This window comes from Pongo abelii, chromosome 17, assembly GCF_028885655.2.
Source record: "Pongo abelii isolate AG06213 chromosome 17, NHGRI_mPonAbe1-v2.0_pri, whole genome shotgun sequence".
NCBI classification, from domain to species: domain Eukaryota; kingdom Metazoa; phylum Chordata; class Mammalia; order Primates; family Hominidae; genus Pongo; species Pongo abelii.
The window spans coordinates 61,539,272-61,557,608 of NC_072002.2; the positions used below are offsets into that span (position 1 = coordinate 61,539,272).

The 18,337-nt window shown below is 57.7% G+C and overlaps 3 protein-coding genes across 7 annotated transcripts in view; 1 reads left to right on the forward strand and 2 right to left on the reverse strand.

Moving 5' to 3' along the window:
- The window catches only part of KATNAL2 (katanin catalytic subunit A1 like 2), a 495,511-nt gene that overhangs the window by 167,447 nt on the left and 309,727 nt on the right, over positions 1–18,337 (forward strand). The gene's annotated exons all lie outside the window — the stretch shown is intronic.
- On the reverse strand, positions 599–5,775 carry LOC129051585 (elongin-A3-like). Its single transcript, XM_054537875.2, has one exon. The coding sequence runs from the start codon at positions 5,773–5,775 to the stop codon at positions 4,066–4,068; it is 1,710 nt and encodes a 569-aa protein (XP_054393850.2). The 3' UTR covers positions 599–4,065.
- LOC129051561 (elongin-A3) lies at positions 15,831–17,546 on the reverse strand. Its single transcript, XM_063717016.1, has 2 exons — positions 16,025–17,546; positions 15,831–15,949 (listed from the first exon to the last, which is right to left on the reverse strand). The coding sequence occupies exons 1-2, from the start codon at positions 17,544–17,546 to the stop codon at positions 15,831–15,833; spliced, it is 1,641 nt and encodes a 546-aa protein (XP_063573086.1).

Sequence of the window (18,337 nt, forward strand, 5' to 3'; positions counted from 1 at the left end):
CAGCGACCTCGGGATGTGGAGTCACAGCCTGGAGCGAGCTCGGTCCTCGGAGCAGTGGGCCACTGGTTCCGGGGCGCTGGTCCTCGCGGACCGCAGGCCTCGGGGCGTGGAGTCCCCACAACCTGGAGCGAGCTGGGTCCTCGGAGCAGCGGGCCACTTGGTCTGGAACGCCGGTCCTTGCAGACAGCTGAGCAGGCCCGCTTCTGTCCCTCGGGATGTGGAGCCGCAGCCTGGAGTGACCTCTGCGCTGCGCCGTCCGAGGCGGAATGCAGCTGGGCTGCCAGAGCCCGGCCTTATATAGCCAGCCCCGGGCCCACCCAGGACTCAAGCCCTGACCCCCTTGGGCCTTGGGCAGCCCCGCCCCAATACGAATTCATTCCGTCAGCCCAACGCAGCCAATCGGGACGGTCCACGCCAGGTGGACTGCTGTGCCCGGCAGGTTCATTAGGTTAATTGCAGCCTGGACACACCCCACTGAGTTCTACCGTTGGCCCTCCTTGTTCCCAGCCCCCGCATCTGTGGATTCCCAAAGACACAGACAGAATCCCCTTGGGAGTAAAAGCGAAAATAACAACACCGCAAGACAAAATCGTAGGAAGGAGAACCAACAGAGGAGGACAACTCTTTACCTGGGATTGCCGTCGTGTGAGGGGACTTGGAAACATTCGTAGAAAAGTGGGATTAAGGGAGAAAAATGAAAAAGGTGTATTTTACTTCTCGACCCCGTCTCCATCAACTTCGAGACCCTTCTGGAAGCAGTGTCTCCTCCCCGCCGTCCAGCCCATCCCTAAAGCCCCCCAGGGTCCTGGGAATGTAACTGTTTCCATGCAATCTTTCTTCCGTTGTTAACTGAAGAAAACTGGGTGCCCTTTACAGGTTTTCTAAGACAAGGAAACGAAAAGAAGTCAGCAGGCGCCAAATCAGGACGGTAAGGTGGACGCCTCGTGATTTCCCATGGCAAGTCTTGCCCAGCTGCCCTCGTTGGAAGAAAGGCATGAGCAGGAACGTTGTCGTGGTGGAGAAGAACTCTCTGGTGGGGACCTTCTCCGCTCCAGCTTTGGCTAACTCTCTGAAAAGGCTCTGCCAGTGAGCAGATGTGATCAGGGTTTGGCCCTCCAGAAAGCCAACGAGGAGAATCCCTCTGGCATCCCCCCCCAAACGGTGGCCATGACCTCCGCTCTTGACTGCTCCTCTGTGGCTTCGGCTGGAGCACTGCCACCTCTTGCTAGCCACGGCTTCGTGCTTGGTCTTCAGGATCCTGCCGGGTAGAGCCAGGTTTCATCTCCTGCTGCCAATCTTGGAAGAAATGCTTCAGGATCTTGCTCCCACCGGTTGTTTAAAATCTCCTCGGAAAGGCTTGCTCTGGCCTGCAGCTGATATCGGCGCCACGGTTTGGGCAGCCGAGTTCCACTCTCACCTTTCAGTCCGAATGGGGAAAACACAACCATTTGAAGTATGAGGATTCGGGTGTTAAGCCTTTTCTGAGAATTACCCTCCGTGTTGTGTAGAGAAATAGGTAAATTTGCTGTGTTTCCAGACTTCCGGCTACCTCACGAAGAGGATCCTAGTGCAATACTGGCCATGCTTCCGGAGCTCCCAGAATGAGGATTGTTTTGTAAATAGGTGGGAAGAGAATTGAGCTGTCCTGGGTCAGTGTAGCAATGTTACAGCAGGATCCTTAGGTTGATGCTGAATTCTATTCTGGGGCAGGTTTATGTGTTGTGTGGGGGTTGTTTCCTTTCTGTCTTTTGGAGCGGGTGTGTCGCAGTGGGAGCAGGGATCTGCTGAGGTCTGTCTCGTTCTCCAGTAATGAATGAGTTTAATGGGTGCAGCCGCTGTTTTCAGTAGCACGCCAGTGGGGGCATCGATGAGCTATGAGGAGCTAGAGCTTGCTCGGATTGCTTCCTTGTGTTTGTGTTTTGAGTTGTGTTTGCTTGTTTCGTGCTTGTTCTCCATTTCGGCAGGGGAAACGATTTTCCAGGAAGGAAGGTTGTTGCCAGTGGAAAACAATTTGGTTCCGAGGGACTGGGGTTTCTGGCTGGGAGTGGGGAGGGGCTGCAGGGTGATCGGTGGCCACTCCACCTCCTCCAGAGAGAGCGTGTGGCTTCTCTGCCTTGGGGAGGATATTCTGCTCTCTTGTGAGTTTTGCAGGCCACCTGAGATTCTCTCTTGAATTGCTGTCAAGAAATAGGGACGGGCGTTGTCTCTGGCCCTTGCTGGGGAAGGTTTTCTGAGGTTTTGTTTTTCAATTTTGAGACGGAGTTTGGCTTCTGTTGTCCAGCCTGGAGCGCAGTGGTGGGATCTGGGCTCACCGCAAACCCCGCCTCCCGGGTTCAAGCGATTCTCCTGTCTCAGCCCCCTGAGTAGCTGGGATTACAGGCGCTCGCCAGCAAGCCCAACCGAGTTTCGTCTTTTTAGAAGAGACGGGATTTCCTCAGGTTGGTCAGGCTGGTCTGCAACTCCTGACCTCAGGTGGTCCGCCGGCCTCGACCTCCCAAAGCCACGGGAATACAGGCGCGAGTCACCGTGCCCGGACATGTCTGAGTTTTACGCGGTCGCTGACTGGATTATGTCCCCTTCCCCGGAACGGATGCTTTTCTGTCTTCCTTAAGGGTAGCATCTCTGTGGCACCCCGTTTCTGGCTCCTTCCGTGTTCTTCAGGCTTGAAGGCCTCCTTTGACGTGCACCGGCATCCACTCAGGTGCCTGCTTCCAGGAGCTTCCCAGCCCCCATGCTGCTGACAGCCCAGGGTACAGGACTTTGATCTCTTCTGCTGCCCTTGCTCGGTTTTGCCTTGCGGCTTATGTCTTTGTATTTCTCTCTCTACCCCTCACTGTCGGTAACGCCTAAGAACGAGGTTTACTTAATGGGGGGGGGGGGGGGTGTGTGCGCGTGCGTGTTTGTGTGTGTGCGCGCGCGTGTGTGTGTGCGTTTGTGTGTGTGTCTTTGTTTGTGTGTATGTGTGTGTGTCGTATCTGGCACACGGACCTGTGACTACCAGCCCGCGTGAAGCCAACAAATGCCCTGAGTTAGAAGGCAAACGTTCACCAAAGCTTGCAGGAGCTGGTAGGAGGTGAAGTCAAGGTAGTTAACCCGGTCATCTCATGGGAATTAGAAACTCTGGTTGGCAGGTTTAGACTTCCTGATCGAGAACCTAAATAAGCTGATTAAGGTGTCGCCATTCTTTCACAGGGGTTCTGGGTGAAAAGACTGGGAATGACTCTAGTAAAAGTGTTTTGACTTAAGGAACGTACCAGTTGTTAGCATTTATGTATGAAAGCCAAGAGTTCCTTTCTTCAAACAAACAGCAGTTTTCTTTGAGGTGTGCTCTGGTTGTGTCATCCAGGCTGGAGTGCAGTGGAATGAGGAAGGGTCACCGCAACCTCCGCTTGCCCAGCTCAGGCGATCCTGCCACCTCAGCCCTTTAAGGAGCTGGGACCACAGGGGCCGTGCCACCACGCCGGGCTAATTTTGGTATCTTTTGTGGAGACGGGGCTTCTCCGTTTGGCCCAGCCTGGTCCCCACCTCCTGGGCTCAAGCGATCTGCTTTCCTCGGCCTCCCGGAGGAGGATGGCTCACGATTAGAGGATCATGCCCGGCCTTTTATCTAAAAGAAAACAACAACAGTAACAAGACATTTTGCGTAGTCGGAGTTATCAGTGTCAACTGATGGATTGAGAGTTTGTGTCTAAGAAGTCCCTGTGTGCTCCATGATTTCAGAAGAGAGAACAAACGGCAAAAGGGACTCTCACATCTCGTACCTGATTTATGATGGCAACTAGGGCGTTGTTTAAAAAACGGTCGGTGAACCACCAAAGCAGAGTTGATCCGAACGCGTTCATAATATCTTCTGAATTCTGAGGTGTCCTCCAAGCAGGGAGGCAGTGGCCGGGTGTGGGAGGCAAAAATCACAGGGCCAGCGCTTGACACCTGCAGAATTCAGAGGCTCAACTTTGCACCCAGCCAAGGGTCCTGGTGTCCATTGGAAGTTTCGTTCCCCAACCCGCGTTGACTTTGCATTGGTCCTCCTCCCCCCAGATTTTATGTGTAAGGCAAGTCCTGAGTTTATCGTCGGGAGAATCTTCTCTTGTAGTCTCGAACTGCCTTGGCCATCAGCGGGGCCACTTTCTTGGCAGCCTGTTTCCGGGTCTTGGCCGCGGGCGCCGCGTGCTCATTGCTGCTGCTCAGGCAGGGGTTGGCCCGCTTCTCAGGGAGCCCGTGAAGGACGTTGCTGCTGCTGCTGCTGCTGCTGCTGCCGCCGCCGCCGCCGCCGCCGCCGCCGTCCCCGAGGCCGGAGGCAGCCTGGCTGCTTCCTGCGGGCTGGGGGGCTGGCTTGATCTCCCCGTTTCCGGGGTCAGCGGCTCCTGCAGACTTCTCTTCCCTCCTGGAAGCATCATAAGGCGTCTTGGCCACAGAGTTGAAACAGATCATCTTTGTCTGTCGGCCGCTGGGTTTGTTTTCAAGTGCAGATCGGATTTTCGTGGTCACTACTCGCAGCCGCTGCTCTCGGGCGTCGCGAAGCCGCAGGTACAGCTCCCGCCAAGACTCGTGCTCCTGCGGCTTTTCTCCCTTGAAGTCCTGGAGACAATGAATCCTCCATAATTCATCTGTCTCTCGAGCGAGTGCGTGGTTGTCTTTCTCTGTGCGATACAGCTGATCAGGCGTCCACCCTTCCGGAACGGGTTCAAGAACCGAGTAGGCGACCCCTCCCACGTCGCCGAGGGCGTCCGGATTGTTTCTAAGCACCGGGAGGCACTGCTGGCGCAGCGTCAGCACCTGGAGCTGGCAGGCAGGCCTGGAGCCCGAGTACACCTGCAGCCTAGCATTCACTCTGCGTCCAGGGAAAGCGGCTTCCTCCTGGAACGTTGGCGCGGAGAGTGCTTCTGGCTCTGCCTGGGAGGTCATGGCCTCAAAAGCGGACAGCAGATCGTAGTTGGCCTGCATCCAGGCCGCTGAGGGGTCCCAGAGCTCTGCGAAGAGAAGGCTGGGCACCGTTTTCGGCCCGGCGGAATCAGCGCCGGCCGCCTGCAGCCTCTCTGACTGGCTTTCCTGGACAGGAGGCGATTTGTGAGCCGAAGCCCAGCGGGACGATTTGCGCCCCTTGCTGTGGCTCGCCACCGCTTCCCCCTGAGGTTGGCCCTGGCAGCCCGGACCCGGCAGAGGCCCGCCCTGAGCGGCGTGAGCGTGGCCTCTTCCGGGTTGCTTCCCGGGCACAGCGGGCTCAGGGCCCTCGGGCGTCGGGAGGGGAGCGGTGCGCGTTGGAGGGTCCCGACGGGGGCCGGAATCAGCTGGGGCCATTCTGGGGCGCTGTCTCTCGGCTCTGGGCTCGCGACTGGGAGACCTCGGGTGAGGTCTCTGTTGTCCCGGAGGTGTTCTGCGTGCTGTCCGTCCGTGCTGAGGGCTGTGAGATGGGCTCCTGGGGGCCGTCGCGTTTTCTGGGAAGCCCCAGGCCTTTTCCTGGTCCTGGAGAGCCTCCCCGAGGCGCTGTCGGGAAGCGCTGTCCTCAGCGTCCTGTGGGTCAGGCCCGGTGTTTCGGTCCACAAGCACCAGCTTCTTCCACCGGGCCGCTAAGTCTCTGGCAAAGTCGCCCACGTGCTGGTGCTTCCGCAGGCGCTTCACCGTCTTTCTGATTCCAGTCTCCGCCAGGATGTCTGCCGTCATGGGCAGGGCGGAGAGTTTCTGCAAATATTTCTCCAGCTTTTTGGGGTTCGTCTTCGTGGCCAGACGCACCTGCAGCTTCTGCACTGCGCGCAGCGTAGTGGAGCCTGCCGCCATCTCAGCAGAGCTGTGCAGGCGTCGCTGTCCTCGCGTTCGCGGCTCTGTCCTCGGGGCGGCGGGACACGAAGTCTGGGGTGGCCGGTCCTCGCTGCCCGGTCGCCAGGCAGCGACCTCGGGATGTGGAGTCACAGCCTGGCGCGAGCTCGGTCCTCGGAGCAGTGGGCCACTGGTTCCGGGGCGCTGGTCCTCGCGGACCGCAGGCCTCGGGGCGTGGAGTCCCCACAACCTGGAGCGAGCTGGGTCCTCGGAGCAGCGGGCCACTTGGTCTGGAACGCCGGTCCTTGCAGACAGCTGAGCAGGCCCGCTTCTGTCCCTCGGGATGTGGAGCCGCAGCCTGGAGTGACCTCTGCGCTGCGCCGTCCGAGGCGGAATGCAGCTGGGCTGCCAGAGCCCGGCCTTATATAGCCAGCCCCGGGCCCACCCAGGACTCAAGCCCTGACCCCCTTGGGCCTTGGGCAGCCCCGCCCCAATACGAATTCATTCCGTCAGCCCAACGCAGCCAATCGGGACGGTCCACGCCAGGTGGACTGCTGTGCCCGGCAGGTTCATTAGGTTAATTGCAGCCTGGACACACCCCACTGAGTTCTACCGTTGGCCCTCCTTGTTCCCAGCCCCCGCATCTGTGGATTCCCAAGGACACAGACAGAATCCCCTTGGGAGTAAAAGCGAAAATAACAACACCGCAAGACAAAATCGTAGGAAGGAGAACCAACAGAGGAGGACAACTCTTTACCTGGGATTGCCGTCGTGTGAGGGGACTTGGAAACATTCGTAGAAAAGTGGGATTAAGGGAGAAAAATGAAAAAGGTGTATTTTACTTCTCGACCCCGTCTCCATCAACTTCGAGACCCTTCTGGAAGCAGTGTCTCCTCCCCGCCGTCCAGCCCATCCCTAAAGCCCCCCAGGGTCCTGGGAATGTAACTGTTTCCATGCAATCTTTCTTCCGTTGTTAACTGAAGAAAACTGGGTGCCCTTTACAGGTTTTCTAAGACAAGGAAACGAAAAGAAGTCAGCAGGCGCCAAATCAGGACGGTAAGGTGGACGCCTCGTGATTTCCCATGGCAAGTCTTGCCCAGCTGCCCTCGTTGGAAGAAAGGCATGAGCAGGAACGTTGTCGTGGTGGAGAAGAACTCTCTGGTGGGGACCTTCTCCGCTCCAGCTTTGGCTAACTCTCTGAAAAGGCTCTGCCAGTGAGCAGATGTGATCAGGGTTTGGCCCTCCAGAAAGCCAACGAGGAGAATCCCTCTGGCATCCCCCCCCAAACGGTGGCCATGACCTCCGCTCTTGACTGCTCCTCTGTGGCTTCGGCTGGAGCACTGCCACCTCTTGCTAGCCACGGCTTCGTGCTTGGTCTTCAGGATCCTGCCGGGTAGAGCCAGGTTTCATCTCCTGCTGCCAATCTTGGAAGAAATGCTTCAGGATCTTGCTCCCACCGGTTGTTTAAAATCTCCTCGGAAAGGCTTGCTCTGGCCTGCAGCTGATATCGGCGCCACGGTTTGGGCAGCCGAGTTCCACTCTCACCTTTCAGTCCGAATGGGGAAAACACAACCATTTGAAGTATGAGGATTCGGGTGTTAAGCCTTTTCTGAGAATTACCCTCCGTGTTGTGTAGAGAAATAGGTAAATTTGCTGTGTTTCCAGACTTCCGGCTACCTCACGAAGAGGATCCTAGTGCAATACTGGCCATGCTTCCGGAGCTCCCAGAATGAGGATTGTTTTGTAAATAGGTGGGAAGAGAATTGAGCTGTCCTGGGTCAGTGTAGCAATGTTACAGCAGGATCCTTAGGTTGATGCTGAATTCTATTCTGGGGCAGGTTTATGTGTTGTGTGGGGGTTGTTTCCTTTCTGTCTTTTGGAGCGGGTGTGTCGCAGTGGGAGCAGGGATCTGCTGAGGTCTGTCTCGTTCTCCAGTAATGAATGAGTTTAACGGGTGCAGCCGCTGTTTTCAGTAGCACGCCAGTGGGGGCATCGATGAGCTATGAGGAGCTAGAGCTTGCTCGGATTGCTTCCTTGTGTTTGTGTTTTGAGTTGTGTTTGCTTGTTTCGTGCTTGTTCTCCATTTCGGCAGGGGAAACGATTTTCCAGGAAGGAAGGTTGTTGCCAGTGGAAAACAATTTGGTTCCGAGGGACTGGGGTTTCTGGCTGGGAGTGGGGAGGGGCTGCAGGGTGATCGGTGGCCACTCCACCTCCTCCAGAGAGAGCGTGTGGCTTCTCTGCCTTGGGGAGGATATTCTGCTCTCTTGTGAGTTTTGCAGGCCACCTGAGATTCTCTCTTGAATTGCTGTCAAGAAATAGGGACGGGCGTTGTCTCTGGCCCTTGCTGGGGAAGGTTTTCTGAGGTTTTGTTTTTCAATTTTGAGACGGAGTTTGGCTTCTGTTGTCCAGCCTGGAGCGCAGTGGTGGGATCTGGGCTCACCGCAAACCCCGCCTCCCGGGTTCAAGCGATTCTCCTGTCTCAGCCCCCTGAGTAGCTGGGATTACAGGCGCTCGCCAGCAAGCCCAACCGAGTTTCGTCTTTTTAGAAGAGACGGGATTTCCTCAGGTTGGTCAGGCTGGTCTGCAACTCCTGACCTCAGGTGGTCCGCCGGCCTCGACCTCCCAAAGCCACGGGAATACAGGCGCGAGTCACCGTGCCCGGACATGTCTGAGTTTTACGCGGTCGCTGACTGGATTATGTCCCCTTCCCCGGAACGGATGCTTTTCTGTCTTCCTTAAGGGTGGCATCTCTGTGGCACCCCGTTTCTGGCTCCTTCCGTGTTCTTCAGGCTTGAAGGCCTCCTTTGACGTGCACCGGCATCCACTCAGGTGCCTGCTTCCAGGAGCTTCCCAGCCCCCATGCTGCTGACAGCCCAGGGTACAGGACTTTGATCTCTTCTGCTGCCCTTGCTCGGTTTTGCCTTGCGGCTTATGTCTTTGTATTTCTCTCTCTACCCCTCACTGTCGGTAACGCCTAAGAACGAGGTTTACTTAATGGGGGGGGGGGGGTGTGTGTGCGCGTGCGTGTTTGTGTGTGTGCGCGCGCGTGTGTGTGTGCGTTTGTGTGTGTGTCTTTGTTTGTGTGTATGTGTGTGTGTCGTATCTGGCACACGGACCTGTGACTACCAGCCCGCGTGAAGCCAACAAATGCCCTGAGTTAGAAGGCAAACGTTCACCAAAGCTTGCAGGAGCTGGTAGGAGGTGAAGTCAAGGTAGTTAACCCGGTCATCTCATGGGAATTAGAAACTCTGGTTGGCAGGTTTAGACTTCCTGATCGAGAACCTAAATAAGCTGATTAAGGTGTCGCCATTCTTTCACAGGGGTTCTGGGTGAAAAGATTGGGAATGACTCTAGTAAAAGTGTTTTGACTTAAGGAACGTACCAGTTGTTAGCATTTATGTATGAAAGCCAAGAGTTCCTTTCTTCAAACAAACAGCAGTTTTCTTTGAGGTGTGCTCTGGTTGTGTCATCCAGGCTGGAGTGCAGTGGAATGAGGAAGGGTCACCGCAACCTCCGCTTGCCCAGCTCAGGCGATCCTGCCACCTCAGCCCTTTAAGGAGCTGGGACCACAGGGGCCGTGCCACCACGCCGGGCTAATTTTGGTATCTTTTGTGGAGACGGGGCTTCTCCGTTTGGCCCAGCCTGGTCCCCACCTCCTGGGCTCAAGCGATCTGCTTTCCTCGGCCTCCCGGAGGAGGATGGCTCACGATTAGAGGATCATGCCCGGCCTTTTATCTAAAAGAAAACAACAACAGTAACAAGACATTTTGCGTAGTCGGAGTTATCAGTGTCAACTGATGGATTGAGAGTTTGTGTCTAAGAAGTCCCTGTGTGCTCCATGATTTCAGAAGAGAGAACAAACGGCAAAAGGGACTCTCACATCTCGTACCTGATTTATGATGGCAACTAGGGCGTTGTTTAAAAAACGGTCGGTGAACCACCAAAGCAGAGTTGATCCGAACGCGTTCATAATATCTTCTGAATTCTGAGGTGTCCTCCAAGCAGGGAGGCAGTGGCCGGGTGTGGGAGGCAAAAATCACAGGGCCAGCGCTTGACACCTGCAGAATTCAGAGGCTCAACTTTGCACCCAGCCAAGGGTCCTGGTGTCCATTGGAAGTTTCGTTCCCCAACCCGCGTTGACTTTGCATTGGTCCTCCTCCCCCCAGATTTTATGTGTAAGGCAAGTCCTGAGTTTATCGTCGGGAGAATCTTCTCTTGTAGTCTCGAACTGCCTTGGCCATCAGCGGGGCCACTTTCTTGGCAGCCTGTTTCCGGGTCTTGGCCGCGGGCGCCGCGTGCTCATTGCTGCTGCTCAGGCAGGGGTTGGCCCGCTTCTCAGGGAGCCCGTGAAGGACGTTGCTGCTGCTGCTGCTGCTGCTGCTGCCGCCGCCGCCGCCGCCGCCGCCGCCGTCCCCGAGGCCGGAGGCAGCCTGGCTGCTTCCTGCGGGCTGGGGGGCTGGCTTGATCTCCCCGTTTCCGGGGTCAGCGGCTCCTGCAGACTTCTCTTCCCTCCTGGAAGCATCATAAGGCGTCTTGGCCACAGAGTTGAAACAGATCATCTTTGTCTGTCGGCCGCTGGGTTTGTTTTCAAGTGCAGATCGGATTTTCGTGGTCACTACTCGCAGCCGCTGCTCTCGGGCGTCGCGAAGCCGCAGGTACAGCTCCCGCCAAGACTCGTGCTCCTGCGGCTTTTCTCCCTTGAAGTCCTGGAGACAATGAATCCTCCATAATTCATCTGTCTCTCGAGCGAGTGCGTGGTTGTCTTTCTCTGTGCGATACAGCTGATCAGGCGTCCACCCTTCCGGAACGGGTTCAAGAACCGAGTAGGCGACCCCTCCCACGTCGCCGAGGGCGTCCGGATTGTTTCTAAGCACCGGGAGGCACTGCTGGCGCAGCGTCAGCACCTGGAGCTGGCAGGCAGGCCTGGAGCCCGAGTACACCTGCAGCCTAGCATTCACTCTGCGTCCAGGGAAAGCGGCTTCCTCCTGGAACGTTGGCGCGGAGAGTGCTTCTGGCTCTGCCTGGGAGGTCATGGCCTCAAAAGCGGACAGCAGATCGTAGTTGGCCTGCATCCAGGCCGCTGAGGGGTCCCAGAGCTCTGCGAAGAGAAGGCTGGGCACCGTTTTCGGCCCGGCGGAATCAGCGCCGGCCGCCTGCAGCCTCTCTGACTGGCTTTCCTGGACAGGAGGCGATTTGTGAGCCGAAGCCCAGCGGGACGATTTGCGCCCCTTGCTGTGGCTCGCCACCGCTTCCCCCTGAGGTTGGCCCTGGCAGCCCGGACCCGGCAGAGGCCTGCCCTGAGCGGCGTGAGCGTGGCCTCTTCCGGGTTGCTTCCCGGGCACAGCGGGCTCAGGGCCCTCGGGCGTCGGGAGGGGAGCGGTGCGCGTTGGAGGGTCCCGACGGGGGCCGGAATCAGCTGGGGCCATTCTGGGGCGCTTTCTCTCGGCTCTGGGCTCGCGACTGGGAGACCTCGGGTGAGGTCTCTGTTGTCCCGGAGGTGTTCTGCGTGCTGTCCGTCCGTGCTGAGGGCTGTGAGATGGGCTCCTGGGGGCCGTCGCGTTTTCTGGGAAGCCCCAGGCCTTTTCCTGGTCCTGGAGAGCCTCCCCGAGGCGCTGTCGGGAAGCGCTGTCCTCAGCGTCCTGTGGGTCAGGCCCGGTGTTTCGGTCCACAAGCACCAGCTTCTTCCACCGGGCCGCTAAGTCTCTGGCAAAGTCGCCCACGTGCTGGTGCTTCCGCAGGCGCTTCACCGTCTTTCTGATTCCAGTCTCCGCCAGGATGTCTGCCGTCATGGGCAGGGCGGAGAGTTTCTGCAAATATTTCTCCAGCTTTTTGGGGTTCGTCTTCGTGGCCAGACGCACCTGCAGCTTCTGCACTGCGCGCAGCGTAGTGGAGCCTGCCGCCATCTCAGCAGAGCTGTGCAGGCGTCGCTGTCCTCGCGTTCGCGGCTCTGTCCTCGGGGCGGCGGGACACGAAGTCTGGGGTGGCCGGTCCTCGCTGCCCGGTCGCCAGGCAGCGACCTCGGGATGTGGAGTCACAGCCTGGAGCGAGCTCGGTCCTCGGAGCAGTGGGCCACTGGTTCCGGGGCGCTGGTCCTCGCGGACCGCAGGCCTCGGGGCGTGGAGTCCCCACAACCTGGAGCGAGCTGGGTCCTCGGAGCAGCGGGCCACTTGGTCTGGAACGCCGGTCCTTGCAGACAGCTGAGCAGGCCCGCTTCTGTCCCTCGGGATGTGGAGCCGCAGCCTGGAGTGACCTCTGCGCTGCGCCGTCCGAGGCGGAATGCAGCTGGGCTGCCAGAGCCCGGCCTTATATAGCCAGCCCCGGGCCCACCCAGGACTCAAGCCCTGACCCCCTTGGGCCTTGGGCAGCCCCGCCCCAATACGAATTCATTCCGTCAGCCCAACGCAGCCAATCGGGACGGTCCACGCCAGGTGGACTGCTGTGCCCGGCAGGTTCATTAGGTTAATTGCAGCCTGGACACACCCCACTGAGTTCTACCGTTGGCCCTCCTTGTTCCCAGCCCCCGCATCTGTGGATTCCCAAAGACACAGACAGAATCCCCTTGGGAGTAAAAGCGAAAATAACAACACCGCAAGACAAAATCGTAGGAAGGAGAACCAACAGAGGAGGACAACTCTTTACCTGGGATTGCCGTCGTGTGAGGGGACTTGGAAACATTCGTAGAAAAGTGGGATTAAGGGAGAAAAATGAAAAAGGTGTATTTTACTTCTCGACCCCGTCTCCATCAACTTCGAGACCCTTCTGGAAGCAGTGTCTCCTCCCCGCCGTCCAGCCCATCCCTAAAGCCCCCCAGGGTCCTGGGAATGTAACTGTTTCCATGCAATCTTTCTTCCGTTGTTAACTGAAGAAAACTGGGTGCCCTTTACAGGTTTTCTAAGACAAGGAAACGAAAAGAAGTCAGCAGGCGCCAAATCAGGACGGTAAGGTGGACGCCTCGTGATTTCCCATGGCAAGTCTTGCCCAGCTGCCCTCGTTGGAAGAAAGGCATGAGCAGGAACGTTGTCGTGGTGGAGAAGAACTCTCTGGTGGGGACCTTCTCCGCTCCAGCTTTGGCTAACTCTCTGAAAAGGCTCTGCCAGTGAGCAGATGTGATCAGGGTTTGGCCCTCCAGAAAGCCAACGAGGAGAATCCCTCTGGCATCCCCCCCCAAACGGTGGCCATGACCTCCGCTCTTGACTGCTCCTCTGTGGCTTCGGCTGGAGCACTGCCACCTCTTGCTAGCCACGGCTTCGTGCTTGGTCTTCAGGATCCTGCCGGGTAGAGCCAGGTTTCATCTCCTGCTGCCAATCTTGGAAGAAATGCTTCAGGATCTTGCTCCCACCGGTTGTTTAAAATCTCCTCGGAAAGGCTTGCTCTGGCCTGCAGCTGATATCGGCGCCACGGTTTGGGCAGCCGAGTTCCACTCTCACCTTTCAGTCCGAATGGGGAAAACACAACCATTTGAAGTATGAGGATTCGGGTGTTAAGCCTTTTCTGAGAATTACCCTCCGTGTTGTGTAGAGAAATAGGTAAATTTGCTGTGTTTCCAGACTTCCGGCTACCTCACGAAGAGGATCCTAGTGCAATACTGGCCATGCTTCCGGAGCTCCCAGAATGAGGATTGTTTTGTAAATAGGTGGGAAGAGAATTGAGCTGTCCTGGGTCAGTGTAGCAATGTTACAGCAGGATCCTTAGGTTGATGCTGAATTCTATTCTGGGGCAGGTTTATGTGTTGTGTGGGGGTTGTTTCCTTTCTGTCTTTTGGAGCGGGTGTGTCGCAGTGGGAGCAGGGATCTGCTGAGGTCTGTCTCGTTCTCCAGTAATGAATGAGTTTAATGGGTGCAGCCGCTGTTTTCAGTAGCACGCCAGTGGGGGCATCGATGAGCTATGAGGAGCTAGAGCTTGCTCGGATTGCTTCCTTGTGTTTGTGTTTTGAGTTGTGTTTGCTTGTTTCGTGCTTGTTCTCCATTTCGGCAGGGGAAACGATTTTCCAGGAAGGAAGGTTGTTGCCAGTGGAAAACAATTTGGTTCCGAGGGACTGGGGTTTCTGGCTGGGAGTGGGGAGGGGCTGCAGGGTGATCGGTGGCCACTCCACCTCCTCCAGAGAGAGCGTGTGGCTTCTCTGCCTTGGGGAGGATATTCTGCTCTCTTGTGAGTTTTGCAGGCCACCTGAGATTCTCTCTTGAATTGCTGTCAAGAAATAGGGACGGGCGTTGTCTCTGGCCCTTGCTGGGGAAGGTTTTCTGAGGTTTTGTTTTTCAATTTTGAGACGGAGTTTGGCTTCTGTTGTCCAGCCTGGAGCGCAGTGGTGGGATCTGGGCTCACCGCAAACCCCGCCTCCCGGGTTCAAGCGATTCTCCTGTCTCAGCCCCCTGAGTAGCTGGGATTACAGGCGCTCGCCAGCAAGCCCAACCGAGTTTCGTCTTTTTAGAAGAGACGGGATTTCCTCAGGTTGGTCAGGCTGGTCTGCAACTCCTGACCTCAGGTGGTCCGCCGGCCTCGACCTCCCAAAGCCACGGGAATACAGGCGCGAGTCACCGTGCCCGGACATGTCTGAGTTTTACGCGGTCGCTGACTGGATTATGTCCCCTTCCCCGGAACGGATGCTTTTCTGTCTTCCTTAAGGGTGGCATCTCTGTGGCACCCCGTTTCTGGCTCCTTCCGTGTTCTTCAGGCTTGAAGGCCTCCTTTGACGTGCACCGGCATCCACTCAGGTGCCTGCTTCCAGGAGCTTCCCAGCCCCCATGCTGCTGACAGCCCAGGGTACAGGACTTTGATCTCTTCTGCTGCCCTTGCTCGGTTTTGCCTTGCGGCTTATGTCTTTGTATTTCTCTCTCTACCCCTCACTGTCGGTAACGCCTAAGAACGAGGTTTACTTAATGGGGGGGGGGGTGGTGTGTGTGCGCGTGCGTGTTTGTGTGTGTGCGCGCGCGTGTGTGTGTGCGTTTGTGTGTGTGTCTTTGTTTGTGTGTATGTGTGTGTGTCGTATCTGGCACACGGACCTGTGACTACCAGCCCGCGTGAAGCCAACAAATGCCCTGAGTTAGAAGGCAAACGTTCACCAAAGCTTGCAGGAGCTGGTAGGAGGTGAAGTCAAGGTAGTTAACCCGGTCATCTCATGGGAATTAGAAACTCTGGTTGGCAGGTTTAGACTTCCTGATCGAGAACCTAAATAAGCTGATTAAGGTGTCGCCATTCTTTCACAGGGGTTCTGGGTGAAAAGATTGGGAATGACTCTAGTAAAAGTGTTTTGACTTAAGGAACGTACCAGTTGTTAGCATTTATGTATGAAAGCCAAGAGTTCCTTTCTTCAAACAAACAGCAGTTTTCTTTGAGGTGTGCTCTGGTTGTGTCATCCAGGCTGGAGTGCAGTGGAATGAGGAAGGGTCACCGCAACCTCCGCTTGCCCAGCTCAGGCGATCCTGCCACCTCAGCCCTTTAAGGAGCTGGGACCACAGGGGCCGTGCCACCACGCCGGGCTAATTTTGGTATCTTTTGTGGAGACGGGGCTTCTCCGTTTGGCCCAGCCTGGTCCCCACCTCCTGGGCTCAAGCGATCTGCTTTCCTCGGCCTCCCGGAGGAGGATGGCTCACGATTAGAGGATCATGCCCGGCCTTTTATCTAAAAGAAAACAACAACAGTAACAAGACATTTTGCGTAGTCGGAGTTATCAGTGTCAACTGATGGATTGAGAGTTTGTGTCTAAGAAGTCCCTGTGTGCTCCATGATTTCAGAAGAGAGAACAAACGGCAAAAGGGACTCTCACATCTCGTACCTGATTTATGATGGCAACTAGGGCGTTGTTTAAAAAACGGTCGGTGAACCACCAAAGCAGAGTTGATCCGAACGCGTTCATAATATCTTCTGAATTCTGAGGTGTCCTCCAAGCAGGGAGGCAGTGGCCGGGTGTGGGAGGCAAAAATCACAGGGCCAGCGCTTGACACCTGCAGAATTCAGAGGCTCAACTTTGCACCCAGCCAAGGGTCCTGGTGTCCATTGGAAGTTTCGTTCCCCAACCCGCGTTGACTTTGCATTGGTCCTCCTCCCCCCAGATTTTATGTGTCAGGCAAGTCCTGAGTTTATCGTCGGGAGAATCTTCTCTTGTAGTCTCGAACTGCCTTGGCCATCAGCGGGGCCACTTTCTTGGCAGCCTGTTTCCGGGTCTTGGCCGCGGGCGCCGCGTGCTCATTGCTGCTGCTCAGGCAGGGGTTGGCCCGCTTCTCAGGGAGCCCGTGAAGGACGTTGCTGCTGCTGCTGCTGCTGCTGCTGCTGCCGCCGCCGCCGCCGCCGCCGCCGCCGCCGTCCCCGAGGCCGGAGGCAGCCTGGCTGCTTCCTGCGGGCTGGGGGGCTGGCTTGATCTCCCCGTTTCCGGGGTCAGCGGCTCCTGCAGACTTCTCTTCCCTCCTGGAAGCATCATAAGGCGTCTTGGCCACAGAGTTGAAACAGATCATCTTTGTCTGTCGGCCGCTGGGTTTGTTTTCAAGTGCAGATCGGATTTTCGTGGTCACTACTCGCAGCCGCTGCTCTCGGGCGTCGCGAAGCCGCAGGTACAGCTCCCGCCAAGACTCGTGCTCCTGCGGCTTTTCTCCCTTGAAGTCCTGGAGACAATGAATCCTCCATAATTCATCTGTCTCTCGAGCGAGTGCGTGGTTGTCTTTCTCTGTGCGATACAGCTGATCAGGCGTCCACCCTTCCGGAACGGGTTCAAGAACCGAGTAGGCGACCCCTCCCACGTCGCCGAGGGCGTCCGGATTGTTTCTAAGCACCGGGAGGCACTGCTGGCGCAGCGTCAGCACCTGGAGCTGGCAGGCAGGCCTGGAGCCCGAGTACACCTGCAGCCTAGCATTCACTCTGCGTCCAGGGAAAGCGGCTTCCTCCTGGAACGTTGGCGCGGAGAGTGCTTCTGGCTCTGCCTGGGAGGTCATGGCCTCAAAAGCGGACAGCAGATCGTAGTTGGCCTGCATCCAGGCCGCTGAGGGGTCCCAGAGCTCTGCGAAGAGAAGGCTGGGCACCGTTTTCGGCCCGGCGGAATCAGCGCCGGCCGCCTGCAGCCTCTCTGACTGGCTTTCCTGGACAGGAGGCGATTTGTGAGCCGAAGCCCAGCGGGACGATTTGCGCCCCTTGCTGTGGCTCGCCACCGCTTCCCCCTGAGGTTGGCCCTGGCAGCCCGGACCCGGCAGAGGCCCGCCCTGAGCGGCGTGAGCGTGGCCTCTTCCGGGTTGCTTCCCGGGCACAGCGGGCTCAGGGCCCTCGGGCGTCGGGAGGGGAGCGGTGCGCGTTGGAGGGTCCCGACGGGGGCCGGAATCAGCTGGGGCCATTCTGGGGCGCTTTCTCTCGGCTCTGGGCTCGCGACTGGGAGACCTCGGGTGAGGTCTCTGTTGTCCCGGAGGTGTTCTGCGTGCTGTCCGTCCGTGCTGAGGGCTGTGAGATGGGCTCCTGGGGGCCGTCGCGTTTTCTGGGAAGCCCCAGGCCTTTTCCTGGTCCTGGAGAGCCTCCCCGAGGCGCTGTCGGGAAGCGCTGTCCTCAGCGTCCTGTGGGTCAGGCCCGGTGTTTCGGTCCACAAGCACCAGCTTCTTCCACCGGGCCGCTAAGTCTCTGGCAAAGTCGCCCACGTGCTGGTGCTTCCGCAGGCGCTTCACCGTCTTTCTGATTCCAGTCTCCGCCAGGATGTCTGCCGTCATGGGCAGGGCGGAGAGTTTCTGCAAATATTTCTCCAGCTTTTTGGGGTTCGTCTTCGTGGCCAGACGCACCTGCAGCTTCTGCACTGCGCGCAGCGTAGTGGAGCCTGCCGCCATCTCAGCAGAGCTGTGCAGGCGTCGCTGTCCTCGCGTTCGCGGCTCTGTCCTCGGGGCGGCGGGACACGAAGTCTGGGGTGGCCGGTCCTCGCTGCCCGGTCGCCAGGCAGCGACCTCGGGATGTGGAGTCACAGCCTGGAGCGAGCTCGGTCCTCGGAGCAGTGGGCCACTGGTTCCGGGGCGCTGGTCCTCGCGGACCGCAGGCCTCGGGGCGTGGAGTCCCCACAACCTGGAGCGAGCTGGGTCCTCGGAGCAGCGGGCCACTTGGTCTGGAACGCCGGTCCTTGCAGACAGCTGAGCAGGCCCGCTTCTGTCCCTCGGGATGTGGAGCCGCAGCCTGGAGTGACCTCTGCGCTGCGCCGTCCGAGGCGGAATGCAGCTGGGCTGCCAGAGCCCGGCCTTATATAGCCAGCCCCGGGCCCACCCAGGACTCAAGCCCTGACCCCCTTGGGCCTTGGGCAGCCCCGCCCCAATACGAATTCATTCCGTCAGCCCAACGCAGCCAATCGGGACGGTCCACGCCAGGTGGACTGCTGTGCCCGGCAGGTTCATTAGGTTAATTGCAGCCTGGACACACCCCACTGAGTTCTACCGTTGGCCCTCCTTGTTCCCAGCCCCCGCATCTGTGGATTCCCAAAGACACAGACAGAATCCCCTTGGGAGTAAAAGCGAAAATAACAACACCGCAAGACAAAATCGTAGGAAGGAGAACCAACAGAGGAGGACAACTCTTTACCTGGGATTGCCGTCGTGTGAGGGGACTTGGAAACATTCGTAGAAAAGTGGGATTA